At 40.5% G+C, this 22,597-nt stretch overlaps 2 protein-coding genes across 2 annotated transcripts in view; one reads left to right on the top strand and one right to left on the bottom strand.

The window, feature by feature from the left end:
• Window positions 1-2,300, bottom strand: part of Prkdc (protein kinase, DNA-activated, catalytic subunit) — a 197,315-nt gene extending 195,015 nt beyond the window's left edge. Inside the window, exon 1 of the mRNA XM_055599098.1 lies at window positions 2,090-2,300. Within this exon, the coding sequence (XP_055455073.1) occupies window positions 2,090-2,243 (154 nt within the window). The 5' untranslated portion in view covers window positions 2,244-2,300. The remainder of the gene's footprint in view (window positions 1-2,089) is intronic.
• Window positions 2,301-2,780: 480 nt separating this feature from the next.
• Mcm4 (minichromosome maintenance complex component 4) lies at window positions 2,781-17,533 on the top strand. The gene is made up of 16 exons (XM_055599099.1): window positions 2,781-2,957; window positions 3,270-3,431; window positions 4,255-4,418; window positions 4,511-4,612; window positions 5,252-5,347; window positions 5,433-5,528; window positions 6,561-6,699; window positions 9,270-9,490; window positions 9,801-9,921; window positions 12,233-12,492; window positions 12,898-13,263; window positions 13,880-14,007; window positions 14,520-14,727; window positions 15,524-15,752; window positions 16,204-16,337; window positions 17,180-17,533. The coding sequence occupies exons 1-16, from the start codon at window positions 2,888-2,890 to the stop codon at window positions 17,270-17,272; spliced, it is 2,589 nt and encodes an 862-aa protein (XP_055455074.1). The 5' UTR covers window positions 2,781-2,887; the 3' UTR covers window positions 17,273-17,533.
• Window positions 17,534-22,597: the final 5,064 nt, after the last annotated feature.

Below are 22,597 nucleotides of genomic sequence, written 5' to 3'. Positions count from 1 at the left end.
AACTTTCTGCCCTCCCCGCCACACTCTTATCTGTGATACCTAACTTCTGGATATCAACTTTACAAAGTAGTAAAGGTTACAGGTGGAATGAGGTTGCTAATTAGTGACCGTAAGATGTTGATGTAATACTCCATCTGGTGGAGGCAATGTAATCTTATGAAACCTTAAAAGGGGAATGTGGGCCAGCTTGCGCAGGGACCCTATCTATAAAAAGTAAAAATTAAAAAAAAAAAAAAAAAGAGGAAAAAAAAAATCAGAACACAGTAGCACAGCAGAGGTTCAGGCACCTCAAGAGAGGAGCTAGGCATGCTGCTAGCTTCTAGCATGTTGATGCTTTGAAGATGAAGCTACAAGTCATGGGAAGGGGGCACTGTATTTAAAAAAAAAAGGAAAGAAACAGGGACTTTGTTCCTAAAGGAAATCTGCCAGAAAACCTTGGTTCTACCTTGGTGAAACCTATGACCAGCTTCTGATCACAGTATTTTAAAGTGAGTTCTGTTATTTAAAATCAGTAACTGTCTGAGCATACCTAGCCCAAGCTTTATTACCACAGAACTTGAGATGCTAATACAGGATATGTAGAATTACAGAGTAGCCTGAGCTATGTAGGTAGACACTGTCTCAAAAAACAAAAACAAAAATCCAAGAAAAGCCTGCAGGGATTATTGTAGCAGTAACAAACTCACAGCCTATATATAATCTTTCAACATAGTGTACACTAAGAGTAAAGTGGAAAATGCAGCAAGAACTAGGTCACTTCACAAAAATGAATTCTAACCATAAAACACTGAAAAACAGAAAGGAATTAAATGTTCATTTTTAATGTTGTATTTTTCTCCATTTCTCCATTGTATTTCTGTATTTTCACCAGGTCCTTGAAAAAGCATACTTAATATATAGCATCTTGTTCAAAGTTTTATTTACTTTAAAAAACACAACAAAACAAACGAGCAAAAAGCCAAGGTCTTACTATACAGCTCTAGCTGGCCTGGAACTCAGAGATATAACTGCCTCAACCTAGGACTAAAGGCCTGCAACACCACATCCTGTTAGTTTACATTGGTATATATTGAGATGTTTTAAAAGTTTACACATCTGTATTTAGGAAAGGAACACTTTCCCCCCAACATAACCAGTCTTTTTCGGCCCCTGTGGTAGTACCAGGTACTGAGCCAGGCCCACGTGCTTATTAGGTAAGCACTTGTTGCGAGCCCTCAGGTTAAAACTTAAAAACACTATCTGGGGACATGGACCTGTGGTTAAGACAATTTCCTACTCTTTCAGAGGACCAGAGTTCAGTTTCCGGAGCCTATGTCTGGTAACCACCTCTAACTCCAGCTCTAGGGCTTCCCACACCCTTACCTGGCCTCTATAGGCACCTACCTGTACATCTGTACTACATACACATACACACACACACACACACACACACACACACACACACTAAAAATAAATATCGTTTGAGGGGCAGAGATACTATCTGATCATAGTAGCCCATACTTGTAATCCTAGTACTAGGATTACAAACTGGAGACTAGTCTGGGCTAGTTCAAAAGAAAATACTTCCTTAAGGCTGAAAAGAGGCATCTCCACAAAGAAAATTATCATGCAGGCGTTACTAAAAGGTTAAAAAGTACAAGGCAAGCGAGGTACCTTACATCTATAACCCCAGCATTTGAAGGCTCAGTCTACATACATAGTGAATTCCGGGCTAGCTTGGGCTATATAGGAAGCCCCTAACGCAAAAAGAAAATTAAAAACATCAAAAGAACAGCATGACTTTCAGCAGTTTTTTTTTTTTTTTCAACTATTCTGAAAATACGGTGCAACGAATAATGAATTTTGTAAAGGTCCTTGTGGGTTCCGGCGAGATTAAGATGAAAGAAAATAATTTCTCTTGTACTCTCCTCCAACTTGGGATAAAAATGACTGCCAAATTTGGGGGTCATTTTTCAATACCTGTTTTAAAACACGTTTCTCAGAAAAGAGGAGAGAGCAGTATACACATCCACAGATTTCAGAGACTTCACACGGAAGAGAAACGCTGAGCAGCAGAGTGACGGAAGCCAACCCAGGGGACCTTACCCACCCAGCACTGAAGAGCTAGTGCTCAGCACGCACTCCTGCCCCAGGCCACGGATCAGCTGGTAACTGGCCCCGGCAGCGCTGCAGCGGTCCGTCCCCGACAGGAACTCCTGCAGCTGCAGAAGCCAGCACCGCACGCCGGATCCCGAGTCCGCCATAACGCTAACAACACTTCGCGCATGCGCGGCTCAGCTCCCGAAAGGCCCAGCTCCTTTATACTCTCCGGGGACGGGGGTGAAGGCCCGCACCAGCCTACAGGTGTGTATTGCTTAACTTGTGCGTTTCCTCGCTCAGTCAGTCGAACCAATCAAGACACCACTGAAAGTCGTGCCTGTACTTGGAATGCCTCAGATGTAAACAGGTTTCAGGCCGTAGAGGGACCCGCCCGCTGCGGATTTCCCGCCAAAGCGCGGTCCCGCTGCAGGTTAGCCCATCGGAGACTAGGGGTGTGCAGGGTGAGTCGCTGCTGTTCTAGCTAGTCGGCCATCTCTAACTCCCCCCATGGCTGTCATTGGCGCTTTCCGGAGGCGGGGCTATGCGTCCTTGCCTCTAATTGGTCAGACCGCTCCTCCAAGGCCACGCCCACGCCCACGCCAAGGCGTGCAGTGGCGTCTTCCGGAGGCGGAACTCTGTGCCCTTGCCTCTGTGATTGGCCAGGAGCCTCTGGGCTCTGACGACAGAGCGGTTGGCGGGAATCAGCTTGGCGCGCGGGCAGGAGAAAACTCCCCAAGGTGGGCCACGGAGCTGAGCGTTGGGAAGACTCAGAGCCAGATTGCCCTTGTCCTGCAGGAGCCACAGCACCATGTCGTCCCCGGCGTCCACCCCGAGCCGACGTAGCAGCAGACGCGGACGTGCCACCCCAACGCAGTCCCGTAAGTTCTGTCGCTCTGTTTGCGCCTAGTGTCTCTTCCCGCAGCAAGGTGGAATGCTCTGAATTCTCCGAACTTGGAGAGTGATTGACAGGCCTTGAGCAAATAGTGGCCTCTGTTGACCCAGGCACAGATGACTTTGGGCGCTCGTCTCCAGGCTGTCTGGCTTGGTTAGTTCGGTTTGTGAAAAATGCCGACACCTTTTCCCTGTATTCCCGTTCGTTTGTATTTTTTTTTAAGTAATAAGACTACCCTAAGAGGCACTTCCTGCGAATAAACATGAGCGTTGATATTCTTTGTTTTGTATGACGGAAGTTCGAAGTGAGGAAAGCAGGTCGTCTCCCTATCGGAGACGTAGAGGCGAAGATTCTTCCACCGGAGAACTGCCACCAATGCCCACCTCACCAGGAGCAGACATACAGAGCCCAACTGCACAGAATGCCTTGTTTTCCAGCCCTCCTCAGATGCATTCTTCAGGTGCGTTTCTTCAAATTTGGCTTATACTGTAATTGATTATAGAGGTAATTCTTCAGCTGTCTGTTTTGCTGGTTTAACAGTTGCTATGATGCCTAAGCATTCTTCTGGGTAAGCTGATAGTTTCTTCACTAAAACTGCTGGGGAGTGAAGCAGAGTTGGGTCCAAAGGAAGCTGCATAAACCACTCAGACATCTGTCTAGATATAGATGATTTATTGAACGCAACACCCCTAGACTGACCATGGTCAGGGACACAGTGGACTCGGGAGCCAAACTGTGACATTGCCTGTTTTTCTGAGTTAGCTTATAAAGGAAAAAAACCGCAATGAACTCACATGGTGTAAGGATTCAGTAGAACAGGGGAGTTACATTTGACTTAAGTTATTTTTGTCAACTAGACAAAGCAGTTCTTGCTGGCCCATAATTTGATTGGTCCCAAGTGAAGTTTGTAGTTAGGGCCACAGTGTTTATGGTTGGGAATTTCTAGGAGTAGCAAAGGCCAGAAAGTATACTGAAAGTAAATATAGTTTTGGGTCAACTTAACCTTGCACAGAGAGCTTTGTTTATATCAGCAACAAGCTGAGATGATGTGGCTGTTAGGCCTGAAACAGTCATTATGCTACCCAAAAGGAGCAGGCCTCAACAGGTATATTTTAGGACCTAGTTAGCAAAAATAGCATATTTTTATAGTAGAACTGCATTTTGGCTATAAAAGATTACAATAAGTATTCTGTTTGGATTGGTAAAAAGCATTCTGAATTTGGGGGGGTTGGTGTGCTATGGGAATTTCATGATAAAGGTAAATAAACATGTTACTTTTATAGCTATTCCTTTGGACTTTGATGTTAGTTCACCATTGACATATGGCACTCCCAGCTCTCGGGTGGAAGGAACTCCTAGAAGTGGGGTGAGAGGTACCCCAGTGAGGCAGAGGCCAGACCTGGGCTCAGCACGAAAAGGTTTGCAAGTGGATCTGCAGTCTGATGGAGTGAGTACACAGCAGAGCTCTGATGGCATCATCTTGGGAGCATAATTGGGAGTGATCCCATTCACATATTTCTATCACATCTTTCTCTGTAGGCAGCAGCAGAAGACACAGTAACAAGTGAACAGTCTCTAGGACAAAAACTTGTGATTTGGGGAACAGATGTGAATGTGGCGACATGCAAAGAAAATTTTCAAGTAAGCTTATATCTGCTAAAACTCATTCTCATTGGGGGAAAGTGTAACCTGTATGTAAGTATCTGTAATGCATAGCAGCAGGTTGTGGTTTAGAGTCTATTACTCTGTTAAAGGAATTTATGCTATGCAGAACATGGTGAGATGTTTTGGGGTTGGTTTTTTGTTTTTAGTTTAGTTTAAACCTGGCTGTTCTGGAACTCTGTAGTCCTGGCAAGCCTAAAACTCAGATTCATATGCCTCTGCTTCCTGAGTACTAGGATTAAAGGCATGTGCCACCATGCCCAGTGAGGTGGTAATCACTTAACATCTTAATCACCAGGCAGAGGATTACTGCAAGTTCAAGGCCAAACAGGGCTCTTTTGTGAGATCCCTGTCCCAAACCCAGAAAGAAAGATTATTTTTGTGTACAGATAGCTGTATATTCAAAATATTTTTTTCTTTCACATATTGCAGGGAGGGAAAATGTCATGCACAGCATCTATGTGGAGATTAGAGGCCAGTGTGAGGGGGCTGGTTCTTTCCATGTGGGTTCTAGAGATCAAACTTGCATAATAAGGCTTCTAGGCTGGTCTCTTGTTCTGCATTTTAGTTACACATTTTTAAGTTCATTAAGCTTAATATTGTTATCTTCTCATCAAGAGATTCCTTCAATGTTTTACTGATCCTCTGGCCAAAGAAGAAGAAAACATTGGCATAGATATTACTCAACCTTTGTACATGCAACGACTTGGAGAGGTAATCAAATATGATCTACAAGTGGGAGTTTCATATTTTGAGATAATATAATTAGTGAAATATGACATGTTCATATATCTTACAGATTAATATTACAGGGGAGCCATTTTTAAATGTGAACTGTGAACACATAAAATCATTTGGCAAAAATTTGTATAGACAACTCATCTCCTACCCACAGGTAAGAATTTGACTTTGAGCTTCATGATTTAAGTAGATGTTTACAAGGAATGCTCTTAGCAAGCAGAAGTATGTTTAGGTTAAAAAAAAAAAAAAAGATGCTTGCAGAGAATAACTATTTCCTAAATCAATGTTTTACTATGTTTAAAATGAGTGGGTTTTTGTTTGTTTTTTGTTTTTTTGTTTGTTTTGTTTTGTTTTTTTGGTTCACTAATTGGTAGTGTTTCTTAAACATGATGAATTATACTAGTGATTTCTTGGATTTCATGAAGTAAATATCTTTGTTGGTTGGGGGATGTTATTGGAAGCCATTGAAGCAAGGTAGTGTCTGGGGTAGTTTTCTAGCTGAAGATATCCTTAAACTCCTGATTCTGTGGAACCCAGAAGACAGTTTTTGATCCCTGGAGCTGGAGTTACACTGGCTTATGAGTCACCTAATGAATGTGCTGAGACCTAAACTCTGTCCTCTGACAGGAGAACAAGTGCTCTCAACAACTATATCTTTTTTTTATTTCATTTTTATTAATTACACTTTATTTACTTTGAATCCCCCCTCTAGTTCCCTCCGTCCTTCCCTCCTTTCCTCCCCTTTCTCCGTTCATGGCCCTCCCTAAGTCCAGTGGAGGGGAGGGTTTCTTTTCCTTCCTTCTGATTCTAGTCTGTTAGGTCTCATCAGGTCTGGCTGCATTGTTTTCCTCTGTGGCCTGGTAAGGCTGCTCCCCCATCAGGGTGAGGTAACCAAAGAGCAGGCCAATCAGTTCATGTCAGAGACAGTCCCTGTTCCCATTACTGTGGAACCCACTTGGAGACTGAACTATCATGGGCTACATCTGTGCAGGGGTTCTAGGTTATCTCCATGCATGCTACTTGATTGGAGTATCAGTCTCAAGGAAGACCCCTGTGCTCAGATTTTTTTGGTTCTGTTGCTCTCCTTGTGGAGCTCCTGTCCTCTCCAGATCTTACTATTTCCCACTTCTTTCATAAGATTCCCTGCATTCTGCCAACAACTATATCTTTATATTTGCTTTTACAGGAGGTTATACCAACCTTTGACATGGCTGTCAATGAGATCTTCTTTGAACGTTATCCTGATTCCATCTTAGAACATCAGATTCAAGTCAGACCTTTTAATGCATTGAAAACAAAAAGCATGAGAAACCTGAATCCAGAAGGTAATATATTTAGTAGTTGAAAATGCCTTGTGTGGAAAGAAAGTTCAAAGATCATGTAGTGGGTAGGGTAGCATTAAATTATAAGTTGAAAAGATTTGTTCTGTATTTTTGAATTTATTAGGCATTTTTTTAACTTAAATGAAATATCTGATAAAAATGACTTAATCTATAAAGTGAATTTATTAAGATATAATAAATCTAGTTAGTAGATATGCACTTTCTTGGTCACTGAAGAAAAAAGAAGGCCATTAAGATGACTCAGCTATAAAAGCAAAACCTGATGATCTGAGTTCAGTTCCTGGAACCCATGGTAGGAGGAGAGAATTGGTTACTAAGAACTGTTTTCTGGCTTTACATGTGTGCCCATACTCATAAACACGTGTAATAATAATAAACACGTGCAGAACATGAAACCCAACCTTAAAGAATTCTAGCATAAGAGGCAAATAAAACATGAGCAGAAGAAAAGTGTCTATGCCCCAAGGAACCAGAAAAAGACTTGGACTTATAAAGGAAAAGTTGATTGTGGAAGAGAAATTTTAGATGATAGTGTTTAAAAAGTAAATGTGGCAGCATTTCTTGTAGGTAACAGAAAGCAGAGATGAAAGTAGAAAATACTGTATGTGAGTGCTAGCATGTGTAGGGGGCTAAAGTAGGGATTTTGGAGACAGTGTTTGAGACCAAATAGTTTAGTTCTAGACAGTTTAGAATGACAATGAAGTTTTATTTTAAAGTAAGTAGAAAATTTTTAGAAGAGAAAGATTTTTCCACTCGTGTAATTCAGTGAAGCATATGACATTGTATGAATGCATTTAGACTTGACAGTGGCTCAAGTGTGGGACAGGATCCTTATCTGTACAGTCTATGATGCTTTAAACAGGACAGAATGATGTTTTTGTCATGTGTGAAGACAGTAATTGTTTTTCAAAATAAAAATACCTTTGCAGATAAATACTCTAAAATTTAAAATATTTTTAGTAACAAAATAATATAGTCAATTAACGTGAACAGGTCTTTATTTCAGAATTTACTAAAGAATTTTATAAAATTGACTATATCACCTTTTTGACAGAATGTTGGAGATCACAAGAGGAGGCATTGCATACTTTAAAAAGAACTCATAGTTAAGTCTTGGGGTATAAATATTAGTGGTAGATAACTTAATCCTTGTGCTATACTGTAAAAAAGAAAAGTGGGAGTAGATAGCTCTTAGGTAGAAATCTTACTTTTGGAACCCAAGAATTGGTATGTGATCAGCTGATTCCAGAAGTTGGTAAATTGCATCTAAATTTTAAGGGGAAAAAAAGGCTTAGTGGAGAGAGGCAAGTAAAATAGGTAGCACTAAGTATGGTGAGACAGGAGGGCCTTTGAGTCCAGCAAAGGCTAACCAGAGACATGCAGATCAGTGCAACTCATTTGGAAACAACAGGGTGAATTATCTGGGTGGCAAAGGTGTTAGGAAAGGAACAAATAGAGGAGGCATAAGCAAGAGTAGAAATAGAAAGTAAGAGTGTAAAAGAAGCTTATTTTACTTACTGCTGAGAGGCAAAGTGCTGTTTTTCTTTTGGCCACTAATTACAAGTAAAGATTTGAGTACTGATGACAACTATGCCCTTGCTCCATTCTGTAAGTGACAGAGAGAGAGAGAGGCCTAGGTTATCCTCATGGTCATATATGCTTTGTCCATCTTGTTCTGGTCAAGAGTCCGGGCTATTCTTGTGTGTTATATGTTTATTTAAGTACATGCTGTGCAGGCCAGAGGAAATGTAGGCTATTGTTTCTTAGGCACTATCCACCTTTTTTGTCGTTTTACACTAAGTAGGCTCCCTAAGTAGCCTAGGCTATCTGGCTGCCAAGCAGACCCTCACCCCTAACCACAGCATTGTCAGTACAAGATTTTTAACTAAGATTTCATGCCTTTTGTGTGGCTTTCGGAGAGAGATGAGAGGCTGGGAGACAATATACCTCCATGTCAACCTCTCCTGTTGATGCCTGCTAAGCACCACACGTGAGAAAGAAAGGGCCAAATATAGGAGAGCAGTGGGCCAACAAGATACCTTATTGGGTAAAGATGCCAAGCATGACTACTTGAGTTAGCTTCCTGAGACCCATATAAGTAGAAGAGAACTGGCTCTCATAAATTGTCTTCCAATCTCCACACTTGTAAAATGGCATACATGTGCTCAACACAAACCATAAATAAGAAAGCAGAGTAAAGAAATGGTAAGTTAAAAGGTTTAGAAGTATGCTAGTGTTCAGAAAGCAGGCTGGCCATAGGAAAGGACATCCTAAGCTAGTCCTGAGGATACCAAGCAGCCGTTCCTCTTCCTTGGTCATCTACTCTTACTTGAGTTAAGATGGTGGCGCACGCCGGTAATCCCAGCACTTGTGGGATGGGGTAGAGGCAGGTGGATCTCTGTGAGTTTTGAGTCCAGCCAGGTCTACAAATCAAGTCCAAAAGAGTCAAGGCTACACAGCCTGTCTCGAAGATTCTGCTTTAGTGACAGATCAAGGCCTAGGTAGGCTGAGGGAAGTGTCTGGTGGACAAACCAACCTCTCTTCCTTTACAGATATCGATCAGCTCATCACCATCAATGGCATGGTCATAAGGACATCTCAACTGATTCCTGAGATGCAGGAGGCCTTCTTCCAGTGTCAAGTGTGTGCCTACACTACTCGGGTGGAGATGGACCGAGGCCGCATTGCTGAGCCCTGCACTTGCGCACACTGCCACACTACCCATAGCATGGCACTGATCCACAACCGCTCCCTGTTCTCTGACAAGCAGATGGTATGTGGCCACTCTGCACCCAGGATGAGGTTCCCCAACACAAACTGCTACCTGTGTTCTGCCTTTGTCTGAATCTTCAGCCAAATTTAATCTACCCTCAATCTTCCTAAATGGAATTTAGCTCTTGCCACTGATAGTGTTGGGTTTGTTAATGATTAGAATTTAGAGCACAGAGGCTTCAGTATTGGTGTGCTACATCTCAAATGTTATGTCTAAACTATATACAAAGGCCTATGATTTCTTTTGAGTTTGGTTTGTTTTTCATGATACTTCTTTTGTTCCTCAAGTTCTCTTTTCACTATTCCTTCAGATCAAACTTCAAGAGTCTCCTGAAGATATGCCTGCTGGGCAGACACCTCACACTGTTGTCCTTTTTGCCCACAATGATCTTGTAGACAAGGTTCAGCCAGGGGACAGAGTGAATGTCACAGGTAAGATTGTAAGTTTGTAACAAAATGACAAAGTTAGTACTAGGTTTACTACTGCTTTACTTTAAGTTCTCAGATGCATATTTTAGAACTCAGGTCCAGGTGAGCCCTTGCAATGTAGATCTCTCAGTTTGATTTTGTTGTTGTTTGTTTTTGTTGGTTGGTTTGGTTTGGTTTGGTTTTGGTTTTTGAGACAGGGTTTCTCTGTGTAATCTTGGCTGTCCTTAGTAGACCAGGCTGGCCTCAAACTCAGAGATCTGCCTGCCTCTGCCTCCCAGAGTACTGGGAGTACAGGTGTGTGCCACCATGCCCAGGAGCTCAGAACTTTATAAGTGTCTCAGTGATAATGTTGATGCCATGAGAGCAGCTTCAGGAGTGTGGTTAATAACTCAGGGACAGAGCACGAGCTTGGGAGTAATGAATACAGTTCTACTTATTTCCTACATGTTTAGCTAAGAGTTAATATTACTCAGAGAATAGAGCAGGACACAACACTTTGTACATATGGGAAAGCTAGGTGTTGTAGTTCATTGCTGCATTAAGTTGTATTTCTAGATTCTAAATGCTGTCTCTTCACACAAAAATAAACTATCTCCAATGTCATTTGGGTGTGACAGACTTTCTACATTTGGGAGGAATGTGGCTACTTGATCAGGGGTGGTGGGTTGAATAATGCCATTGTTCTTCATTGGGGATTGAATCAAAGGATCCTTGGCTCCTGAGTCTGAAGCTCACTGTCCCAGCTACTCAATGAGTCAGGGTTTCTTCCCCAACATAAGAAAGACATGCAGTCCCAGTTTTGTCCACCAATTGCCTTTGGTAAGTAAGGTATTTAATCCAGTTAGTTAGTTTCCTCAATTATGTGATCAGTATTCTCTCATAGTAGGTACCTAGAACAAAACTGGCCTGTTTCAAAATGTCATTAATAATGACCTATTCCACATTACTCTGTGGGTAAAGTATAATCTGGCTTATGTTTTTAAAATGTTATATAAAATGCTGGGGATTTTGTTGTTGTTTTTGTATATTGGGGTAAAATCATAAAACAACTTTTGGGAGTGCTCTTGTTCTTTCACATTGGTACCTGAAGATTAAATTCAGGTCATCAGGCTTCATAGCAAGTGCCTTTACCTACTGAAGCACCTCACTAGCTCTTTTTTTTTCTGTTTTAAATGAGAGTTATGTTGTCTTGTTAAAGGACCATGATATGTGCTGTAAGGATGAGAAGGAGATTAGACTTAGTTCTCAAAAAAATAGAAGGTCTAGTAAAATGGCCCCTTGGGTATTCAAGCAAGGGTACTTGCCATGCAATTCTGGTGACCTAAGTTCCTTCCCTGAGTCCCTCATGATGGAATAAGATATCCAGTTCCCAAAAGCTGTCTGCAGACTTCCACATGCCATACCCTGGCACATGAGTGTCTGCACACATATTTCTTATACACAAATAATAACATTTTTGTTGTTGTTGTTGTTGTTTGTTTGTTTAAACTGCAGGAAATAGAATTAGTATGGAGTTCAGGGCTAGTTTAGAACCCAAAAAAGAAAAGCATCAGATATATCAGTTTAGGAAAAAAATCCCTTCTTATACATTCTTAAAGAATGTATGCATTTAGAATAGTTAAAATATTTTCTCTGAATTACCTTTTTTGGTGGGTGCTTTTGAGGACAATTGGGGTGGCATGAAATGCCAGGGATCGTGCCCAGGGCTTTATACATGCTAAGTAAATGTTCTGATATGAGAAGACACCAGAAAACATCCTGTTACTAGTGTTAGCCCTAAGTTGTACTTTTTCTTTTACCTTTGAATCAGTAGGCTGGCTTGCTATTCATGAAATTATTTTTAAAAGATTTGAACTTTTAGAGTTTTTTATTCCAAATTTTTGGTTTGGGCTTTAGCATTTTTGTTCCAGTCAATCACTTAAGTAAATTCTGTGCTTTTAGCTTGGGGAAATGACATTACTGTATTAAATACAACCATGATGGGTTTTGTTTTGTTTTTTTTAAATAGCCTGCCTTTATTTTGCACCTAGAACAATTGTGTGCTAAGTAGTTAGATAGTTCTGTAAGCTCACACTGAACAGATGGATACAAATAGGATTTTCAATCTGTTCTTAAAATCCTGTGTTTCTTCCCAGCTTGGCCAATTTCTTCTGTTTCTTGACTTTCTTAATGTCGACCTTGACCTGGCGGGCTAACAGGTAGTGGGTGCTTAAGTGAGAAGAGGCCCCTAGGTACTGCACATTGCCTGTTCTGACCACTGAGCCTGCAGAAGGAGAATCAGAGAGGTAAAGTTGTGCTGCTTTTACGTTCTTAGGCATATATCGAGCGGTACCTATTCGAGTCAATCCAAGAGTGAGCAACGTGAAGTCTGTCTATAAAACCCACATTGATGTCATTCATTATCGGAAAACGGATGCAAAACGCCTGCATGGCCTTGATGAAGAAGCAGAACAGAAACTTTTTTCAGAGAAACGCGTGAAATTGCTTAAGGAACTTTCCAGAAAGCCAGACATTTATGAGCGGCTTGCTTCAGCCTTGGCTCCCAGCATTTATGAACATGAAGATATAAAGAAGGTAACAGTGGAGTTTTTAACTTGATATTGAGAGTTAGAGTTATTTCGAGTCAAGTAACTTTTAACAATCTATTTGCCACTATTAATGTCTCCCAAAAAGGAACTGTTTGCTCTGCGACAGAGCAAGGCCTTAGTAGTTGAGTATTACTATTTTGTTGGGTATAGACTCATCTCTGCATTGATATTCATAAAGCTAAGAGGCTATGTGGAGTCAGAACAGGAGTTTGTGCTGGTCAAGATCTAGAATGATGTCTCCTTAGGTTTATTTTGAGTAAAGTGGCCAGAGCTCTCTTGAATGATTTTGGTAATACTTTTAACTTATAAAACAGAAAATTATCTCTAAAACCTAAGCTAAATCTATTACTGTATAGCAAATGAATGTTTAGATGTATTTAATGTTTTTTAGGGAATCTTGCTTCAGCTCTTCGGTGGAACAAGGAAGGATTTCAGTCACACCGGAAGGGGCAAATTCCGTGCTGAGATCAATATCCTTCTCTGTGGTGACCCTGGCACTAGCAAGTCCCAGCTGCTGCAGTATGTATACAACCTGGTCCCCAGGGGCCAGTACACGTCTGGAAAGGGCTCCAGTGCTGTCGGCCTCACAGCCTATGTGATGAAAGACCCTGAGACCAGGCAGCTAGTCCTACAGACAGGTGCCCTTGTCCTGAGTGACAATGGCATATGTTGCATTGATGAATTTGACAAGATGAATGAAAGTACAAGGTCTGTACTGCATGAAGTCATGGAACAACAGACTCTATCCATTGCAAAGGTGAGTGGTAATGTCCATTGTGACTGCAGACTTCAGATGACATCTGCTCTTGAGAAAGTGATCAGTATTTCTCATAACAGTTCTCAGCTAAAAGTTCTATTTTGAAACCTCTTACATTAGTTGCTTTTATTCACTAATATTTAGTACTTATTAATGTGAGTTAATGTTAAAATTATTACCAGTGTTAAGTTTTTGCTTTCTAATGGCCGCAGTGGTCTGGAGAGATGACTCAGTGGTTAAGAGCAGTGGCTACTTGACCAGGTTTGATTCCTGCACCCACATGCAGCTCACAACTACCTACCATCTGTAACTCTAGTCCCAAGGAGTCCAATGCCCTCTTCTGACCTCCAGGAGTACCAAGCACATGTGTACTGCACTAACATGCATTCAGGCAAAACACCCAGTACATAAAATAAAATTTAATTCAACGAAAAATGTGACTGCAGAATGAATATGTCAAAGCTCAATCTTAGTCATGAATCGGAGAACAGAGAGCCATCTTTGTGCACTAAAATGAATGAGACTAAACAGCAGGTCAAATGAGGGTTAGCCAGAGGTCAGATGAAGATGGTTATTTTCCTTTTGGGAGTCATAACTGCACTGCTTCCTCTGGTAGGCTGGGATCATCTGTCAGCTCAATGCGCGTACTTCTGTCCTGGCAGCAGCAAATCCTATCGAGTCTCAGTGGAATCCTAAAAAAACAACCATTGAAAATATCCAGCTACCACACACGTTGTTGTCAAGGTACTAAAACATTCTGTATAATGAGTGCTTCTGTTTGCTTATTCATAAAACTGACAGCTGGAGATTGAAAACAAGTCAGCAACTGCTAACGGTCTCTTCACTGACATAAAATAGTGATTCAGATTTGGATAGTTAGGGCTCTTGGCAAGATTTATGTATCTTAATTATTTGACTAAATTTGTTTGGTGCTAGGGATTTAATGAAAAGCCTCTTCTGTGTTAGGCAAGCGCTATATCACTGAAGTACACTCTTTACATCCTTATGAAACAGCTCTTCTGAAAACAGTTGAAGGTATTTTTATCCAAATATATCTAAATAGCCCTGGATTACAGTAACATTTCTCAGAGGAAAGTACTAACTTTTCTACTTTCTTCTTACATAGGCAGCTGGATATGTGGTGGATTTCTGTGGGCATATATACAGTACAGTCAAATGGTTTAAACACCTTTTAAGTCCTAGGTATGTTGGTGTCTCAAATAAAAAAGACAGTGATTTCCCTCCTGTCTTGTTAGGTTTGATCTTATTTTCCTCATGCTGGACCCTCAGGATGAGGCATATGATCGGCGGCTGGCTCATCACCTGGTGTCATTGTACTACCAAAGTGAAGAGCAAGTGGAGGAGGAGTTCCTGGACATGGCTGTTCTGAAGGATTACATTGCGTATGCTCATAGTACCATCATGCCCCGGCTGAGTGAAGAGGCCAGCCAGGCTCTCATTGAGGTAACTAGGACTATGAAACATGTTTGTAACTCTGGATGAATTATCTCTCTTAACTTCGCTTTGCTTGTGTTTAAAAATTAAAATGGGTAGTAATTTAGATTGACACATTCTTACAAGATGCCTTGTTCATGCTGAGGATTGTGATGGCATGTGTTTTGATGGGTTTGCATCCTAGCTGGGTTCCAAAAGGCTAGATGAAGGTTACAGATGGTAGTGACTTTTAATTCGTATTATGAAATAAATGAAACTATGAATAAAAAGAATTAATTAATAAACATTATCTTCAGTTATTTTACATGCCTTGCAAAATGGATCTCTTGGGTGTCATTTGCCAGGTCTTTTCCTACAGGCCCTCTGATACCTTTGCTCTGCTAGTGTGTTTGTTTTTGTTGTTGTTTTGTGTGTCTGTGTTTGGTGCTAGGGTTTATACTCAAATGGGGTCTAGGCATTTGTTCTTTTAAGTCACATTGCCAGCTTTCTAATTTCTATTCTTCATACCTCCCTATATATACAAGATGTTACTAAGAAGTCTTCCTGTCAAATATTTCTGACATCATGATACATTGACATAACAATCCTCTAGGTCTCTGTTTCAATGTGTGTGTGAGGCTTTGACCCTTAATGAGTTTGAAGTCTCCAGCCTAGATCCAACTTAGAATTACCTACAGTAACCCTGCATAGCAAGCAGAAAAGCTTTCAATTACTTAACAGAACCCTAACTATGCAAGCTTATCTCTGACACTTAAGGTTCTTGTCATCAGTTGTTTCACTTTGGATTTTTTTCTACCTTCACTAGGCTTATGTAAACATGAGGAAGATCGGTAGTAGCCGGGGAATGGTTTCTGCTTACCCTCGGCAGCTGGAGTCATTAATTCGTTTAGCAGAAGCCCATGCTAAAGTAAGATTTTCTGACAAAGTTGAAGCAATTGATGTGGAAGAGGCAAAACGCCTTCACCGAGAGGCTCTGAAGCAGTCTGCCACTGACCCCCGTACTGGCATTGTGGATATATCTATTCTTACTACAGGTTTGTTTCTTGCTTTGAACAAAAAAGAACTAAAATCAAAAGGGGTTCTACCTCCTCTTGTGTTTGGTACCTACTAAAATTCATTTCAAGGGAGAGCCAGGTGGGCACATCTGTTCTAACAATGCAGAAGGTTGAGGTGAGAAGATCATGGGGGCCCAGGAATTTTAAGCAAGCTGACACAGCATAGTAAGGCCCTGGCTCAAAAAGAATTTGATCTCCTAGTAAGCATGATTATACTTAACTACACAGCTTATAAGGCTTTAAGTTGCAAGTAGCTATTGATAGGTAAAATAATTGAAATAACAAAATTTTGTGCTCTTGAATATGCTCTGGCATTTGGCTGTGGTCCTCTGAGTTTTGTTGGCAGCCTCCTAAAGGAATATTTGTGGAAATCTGTAACATTTCAGGTCCTTGTGGCAGAAATATTTCTATTGATTTCTTTTTGTAATAGGAATGAGTGCAACTTCTCGTAAACGAAAAGAAGAATTAGCAGAAGCATTGAGAAAACTTATTTTATCTAAGGGTAAAACACCAGCCTTAAAATATCAACAACTTTTTGAGGATATTCGGGGACAATCTGACACAGTAAGTGTAATAAATAAATAATAAATGTAAATAAGATTGCCTCTTCCATAAACAGATCATTAAGAAATACATAATTAAAGTCTTAGTATTCCTGTTTGGAGTTTAGATTTGTTTCAGGGATGAAGTATTTGCATGATCTTTTGCTATTAAAGATGAATTGTTAGTTAAAAAGAAAAGAAAAGGACTGTGGGTCAAATTCAAGGCCTGCTTGGTTTTTGTTTTATTTTTATAACACTTCTTTACTTGTCCTTAACTCATTGGCTTAGTGAAGGCAGAGCTTAGAAAGGATGTCAATACCTGGTCCTTTAAAGAAGTGTTTGCCTTCCCTGATTTGCAGCATAAGAAATGTATTCTAGGGAGCTGGAGAGATGGCTCAGTGGATAAGAGCGCTGCATGCTCTTCCAAAGAACCCAGGTTCAGTTCCCAGCACCCACATAGCCGCTCACAACTGTCTGTAATGCCAATTCCAAGGGATGTGACTTCACACTATTACACATAAAATAAAAATTGAAAGAAAAGAAAAGATACGTATTCTAGTGAGGTTGATAGAACGGCTTAGTGGGTATAGAAGGTACTTGGCTCCCACTAAGCCTAATGACCTGAGTTCCATACCTGGGACCTGTGTGGTAGAAAGAATAGCTTGACTTTAGCAAGCTGTTCTCTGACCTCCATTTACACACAAACACACAGGAATACAAAATAAATAAGATGTATATAAAATGTAATTTAGCAAAATGAATTCCTTGTCCATAGCCACGAAAAAGGCAAAGACTAGTTTATTTAACATTAAAGAATGTGTACCTAACAGAAAGGACTCAACATATGACACTTTTATTTTTTAGGCAATTACCAAAGATATGTTTGAAGAAGCCCTGCATGCTTTGGCTGATGATGACTTCTTAACAGTGACTGGGAAAACTGTCCGCTTGCTGTGAGCTCTTGGTCTAGAGTCAGATGCTGTTGTTGATGGAAATAGAATCTGAAAGGCAGTATTCCACTATATAAAAAGTTTCTATTCTAGGTTGTATTTTGTTAGTAAATACATTTTTAACGTTTTAAATTATCAACATATACAGTAAAGATTGTTTTCTTGTTGTGTCACTATGTTCTTTAAGCACCTTGCTTATCACTGTTTGTACACAGACCCTAGCCCAGTTTGGGAGGTTTTTTAATCTGGGAGCTTGGCTTTTGTTGTGTTGCCGGGGGGGGGGGGGGGGGGGGGGGGGGGGCGGGGTGGGGGGGTGGGGGGGGGTGGCTAAGCGTGCCATGCATGCTGTAATGCAAGTCATCTCCTCATTGTGAGAATTGTGTGATTGGAGGTATCAAATTGGCCAGGATACATGGTTTACTATAATGTGATGATGAGCTATTCTATTTATAGCACCTGGATTTAACTTTCTTTATAGAGACTTTCTCTTTATTATTAGAGCAAGAACATGGTTGAAAATATTAGATTCCAGATTGACTTCTGGGTTTTCCTAATATGTAAAACTTTTTCCTAAATAAATGATAGAAAAAGTAGTACCTGTTTGTTTAACATTATTTCTCATAAATAACAGACTGTTGCTAAATACTTCATTCTTGGAATCATAATGTGCTTTATAGGTTATAAAAGAAATCAAGACAGGAATTTCATTAATGTTTTTAGATCATTAGTCTCAAAGCCATTGTTGCTTTAAATGTTTTGTGTAAATATTACTACAGTAAATACTGTAAATTACTACAGTTTGAATTATATGAAGAAGAATTTTTAATGTAACGTGGAATTCTCACTGGTTTAAAGATCTAAAAAATGAATGCTTATGTAGCACTGAGATGTTGGTATTGAAATGATGTATTTCAAAGGAGGCAGTGGTTGATTTGGCACATCACCAAAGGCTATAGCTATTTACCTATCTAGTTGCTTCACTCTTGTGCATTGGTTTGAGTTGCTGTATAGAAGGTAGTTTTTAATGTGTCACCATTACAGACACCCTGTGGAATCAGGTCTGAGCAGATGAGGACATAAGAAACGTCATGATTTTTGTGAAGTCTCAGGAGCTAGAATTCATAGTTTTTTGTTCTTAATGAAACTGAATCTTATTACTAGAGTTTTATCTTGGCCCAGTGCTTTTGGACACTACTCCTTGGGCTTCCAGAATCTTGCAGAATGTTCTCTTTAAATGGACAGAGAAGATAGAGTATTGACTTAATAACTAGGCTTTTCAAACTTAAAATGTTTCAGTTGTGTATTATTAGTCACTGTTTTATTGCTGTGAAGAGACACCATGACGAAAGCAACTCTTACAAAAGAAAGCATTTAGTTGGAGGATTGCCTACAGTTCCAGAGGTTTAGTCCGTTATCATGGTGGGAAATATGGCATCAGGCAAACATGCTGGAGAAGCAGTTGAGAGCTACATCCTGATCCACAGGCAGAGAATCACTGGGCCTAGCTAGCATGGACTTTTGAAACCTCAAAGCCCACAACCCCCAGTGCCTTACTTCCAACAAGGCCACATCTTCCTAATCCTTGAAATAGTGCCACTCTTTGATCACTAAGCATGCAAATATATGATGGTTGAGGGGCCATTCTTATTCAAACTTCCACAGGTACATTTCTGTAGTTGGTCAGATACAAACTAGACTTTCATGGGTACATGCACCTGAAGGTAACAGGAAAACACATTCTAAGGCCACTATGTATAAAGTAGCTCTTGACTTTTTTTTTAAGATTTTATTTATTTTGTGTACATGAGTGTTCTATCTACATGTGTACCTACATGCTAACAGGGCAGTAGAGGGTGTAGATGGTTGTGAGCAACCATGTAGTTGCTGGGAATTGAACTCAGGACTTTTGGAAGAGCAGACAATGCTTTTAACTGCTGAACCATCCAGCCCCTTGACATTTCTTTTAAACTACTTACTCAGACATCACAAAACACTGAAACAACTTAATTTTAAAACTTGGCTTAATCTGTGAAACCAGTTGTGAATTACTTCCTTTAAACATTGTAATGGGATCCTAGAGAAAATGCTCACTGATTTAAAAAGCTACTGCTTTCACAGAGTACTGGAGTTCAGTTCCAAGCACCTTGAGTTACAAATACCTCTCGTTCTAGCTCCAGAAAATCTGACTCTTGGCCTCTGGTCATCTGTACACACACACATAAACAGGGAGAGAGAACAGATAAAAACATTGTAACAGTATTGTTGACTAAATCACAGATATAGCAATGGTTAGATCTGAAAGTGTCCTCTAATGCTAGCATTCTGATCTAAAACATCCCTTAACCCAACTCTTCTCTGATCATGTGCTACTTTCATAATGCCCCTTTCAGAAATCAGCCTTTCTATGAATGTTAGCACAAAGTATACTGTGGTGGCTATTCATGGTCGTCAGCATGACGACAGCTGGAATTAACTAAAACCCAAAAGGCTAGGCACACCTGTGAGGGATGTTTAATTAGGATTGCTATTGCTGTGATGAAACGCCATAGCCAAAAGCAACTTATGGAGGAAAGGGTTTATTTTCTCACAGTTCCATATCATACAGTTCATCATAAAAAACAGTGAGGACCTGAATGTAGGAGCTGATGCAGTGGCCATGGAGGGGTAGGGCTTAACAGTCCTGCTTCCTATGGCACGGTATACTCAGCCTGGTTGGGGGGGGGGGGGGTTCAAGATGATTACCTCTGTGTAGCCTTGACTGTCCTGGAACTCACTCTGGAGACCATCCAGGCCTCAAACTCAGAGATCCACCTGCCTCTGCTTCCCAGGTTTTAATACTAAAGGTGTGTGCCACCATCACCCAGCTCAGCCTGCTTTTTTTTTTTTTTTTTTCATCATAATATTTTTCTTGATTCTTTGGGGATTTCACATCATACACCCCTATCACATTTGCTTCCAATCCTTCCCTGTCCTCCCTTTACCTTTGTTACCTTCCCCCGGGGTCGGGGGGGAGGTCAACTTGTGTTATCTATATACTCACTGGGGCATGGCCAAACTCTCAGTGGCCTCCCCTCCTAAATAGAACTGAATCCTCCTCCCTCATCCCAGCTGGAAGTCATCTACTATGGAGATCAACATCCCAGCATCCTATTACAGTTTTAAAATTCTTGTCTTGTTAGCCTGCTCTTTTTTAGACCCCAGGATCACCAACCCAGGAGTGACTCCATATCAATTACTAATTAAGAAAATGTCCTACAGGCTTGTCTACAGACTGATCTTATGAAGACATTTTATCAATCAATGTCCCCTCCTCTCTGATGATTCTACCTTGTGTCAAGTTGACCTAAAACTAGCCAGCACAGAAGAAGCCACTTTCTAATCCAGATCTTTGAAATGGGAAGATAAACCTTTAACCCAGATCTCCTGAGGTGGGAAGAGACACCTATAAACTGGGCCACAGCTTCTGCTGGCAGCTTATATAAAGGACATGGAAGAAGGAAGCTTCTCTCTTTGCCTGCTTCCTCTCACTGGCTAGCCATTCTTTCCCTGCCCTTGGAGTCCTCTTTAGGAATGCAGCAGTTACTGAAGACCAGCTGAGACATCCAGCCTCATGGACTGAACAACTTCTGGATTCTTGGACCTACCATTCCTAACCAGCCGTTGTTGAACTAGCTGGACCACAGCCTGTAAGCCATTCCAATAAATTCCTTTTTCTATATATATAAAGAGAGATTGACTCTAGAAGGTTTCTTTTTTCCTCTAGAGAACCCTGACTAATAGTTTTCTAACTCTAATATTGTCTACTGTTAGCAACCTCTTTAATACTTAGAGACCACAGGTTATCAAATTAGCACTCATTTGTCCAGTAGATACAATAAATAACACAGCAAATTAAACACATACAGGGTAGAGAAGAGCCAAAAAAGTTCTAATGTAGACAAACAGTATTTCTTTTTTCCCCACCTCCCTTCAATATTTCCCTAGTTTAAAAAAATATAACAGGGCTGGAGAGATGGCTCAGAGGTTAAGAGCACTGTCTGCTCTTCCAAAGGTCCTGAGTTCAATTCCCAGCAACCACATGGTGGCTCATAACCATCTATAATGAGATCTGGTGCCCTCTTCTGTATATGTACACAGACATTGTATACATGATAAATAAATCTTTAAAAAATATATATATATAACAATTATTTACCCTAAATATTATTCTACTACTTCTGTTTTCAAATATAGCAAGTACCTTTAAATGTCTAGAATCACTAGATATTTTAAGTAAGAACTTTTCCAAAACTGGAAACATCTACAATCTAGATGCTGAAAAATGAGCATTCTGTTCCAGAATCCTTTTATTCTCTACCAACCAGTAGGTCATGATGCTCAGAAGTAGCTATTTTAACACAAAATAAAGAAAATATATTAGTCTGCTATTTTTTTAATATGCTGACAAGCTTTTTTACATCCAGAGAGTCAAGATTTTGTAAATGAGAACTTCTTTGTCCTTTTTATACTCTCTACACAACACAGTAAAAGGGCAAGGACACAGCGGATTCCTCTTCCTCTGCATTTCCTACTCCTGGAACCAGGGTCCAAACACAAGCAGAACGATTCAAGTTGGGTTAGAAGATCAATCCCAAACAATAGTTCTATGAATTTTAACAAGAGGTTTCCATTATGTGTTAAGCTTTTGTTACATTTATTTATTTTGTGTGTCATAGCAGTGTATGAAGATCAGGGGACTGTTGCAGAAGTTCTACTGCTTGCAGATCTACTTCTATTATGTGAGTCCCAGGGATCAAATTCAGATATCTTCAGGCTTAGTGGCAAGGACCCTTATCAACTAAGCAATATAATAATATAATATGGGGCTGGAGAGATGGTTTAGAGTTTAAGAGCACTGGCTGTTCTTCCCAAAAGTCCTGAATTCAATGCCCAGCAACCACATGGTGGCTCATAGCCATATGTAATAAGATCCGGTGCTCAGGCACACATGGCGGCAGAATGCTGTATGAATGATAAATAAATAAATATTTAAAATATATATAATAATGTCTAAAGTGAGGTGTTTATGGGTTGGAGGGAGAATCTAAGGTGACTGGGGAGAGAACTGAGTTTTGGAAAGTAACCTCTGGAGCTGAGGACATTGAGGAGTGAGTCAGATTGGGAAGGACTGCTGCAAAAGAGGAGGTCATCTACATACTGCAGCAGGCAGGAAAGAAAGGGGGAAGGCCGGCCAGGTCTGTAGGCAAGTGTTGGCCAAAAAGGTGGGGGCTGTCTCTGAATCTCTGGTCAATTGTCAGGGTTGTTAAGTATAGAGGTCTGCCAGTGAAGGCAA

The sequence above is a fragment of the Psammomys obesus genome, unplaced genomic scaffold (genome assembly GCF_907164565.1).
Source record: "Psammomys obesus unplaced genomic scaffold, mPsaObe1.curated_primary_1811, whole genome shotgun sequence".
Classification (NCBI taxonomy): Eukaryota; Metazoa; Chordata; class Mammalia; order Rodentia; family Muridae; genus Psammomys; species Psammomys obesus.
Note: the sequence above shows the minus strand (reverse complement) of the source record. Positions and strands in the feature narration are given on the sequence as shown.

What these genes read in the sequence shown, in the direction of transcription:
- Mcm4 (XM_055599099.1), top strand. Translation starts at nt 2,888, where the DNA reads ATGTCGTCCCCGGCGTCCACCCCGAGCCGACGTAGCAGCAGACGCGGA. An exon ending in TGCCACCCCAACGCAGTCCC is followed by an intron (nt 2,958 to 3,269) that starts GTAAGTTCTGTC and finishes GTATGACGGAAG; the next exon opens with TTCGAAGTGAGGAAAGCAGG. An exon ending in GAGAAACCTGAATCCAGAAG is followed by an intron (nt 6,700 to 9,269) that starts GTAATATATTTA and finishes CTTCCTTTACAG; the next exon opens with ATATCGATCAGCTCATCACC.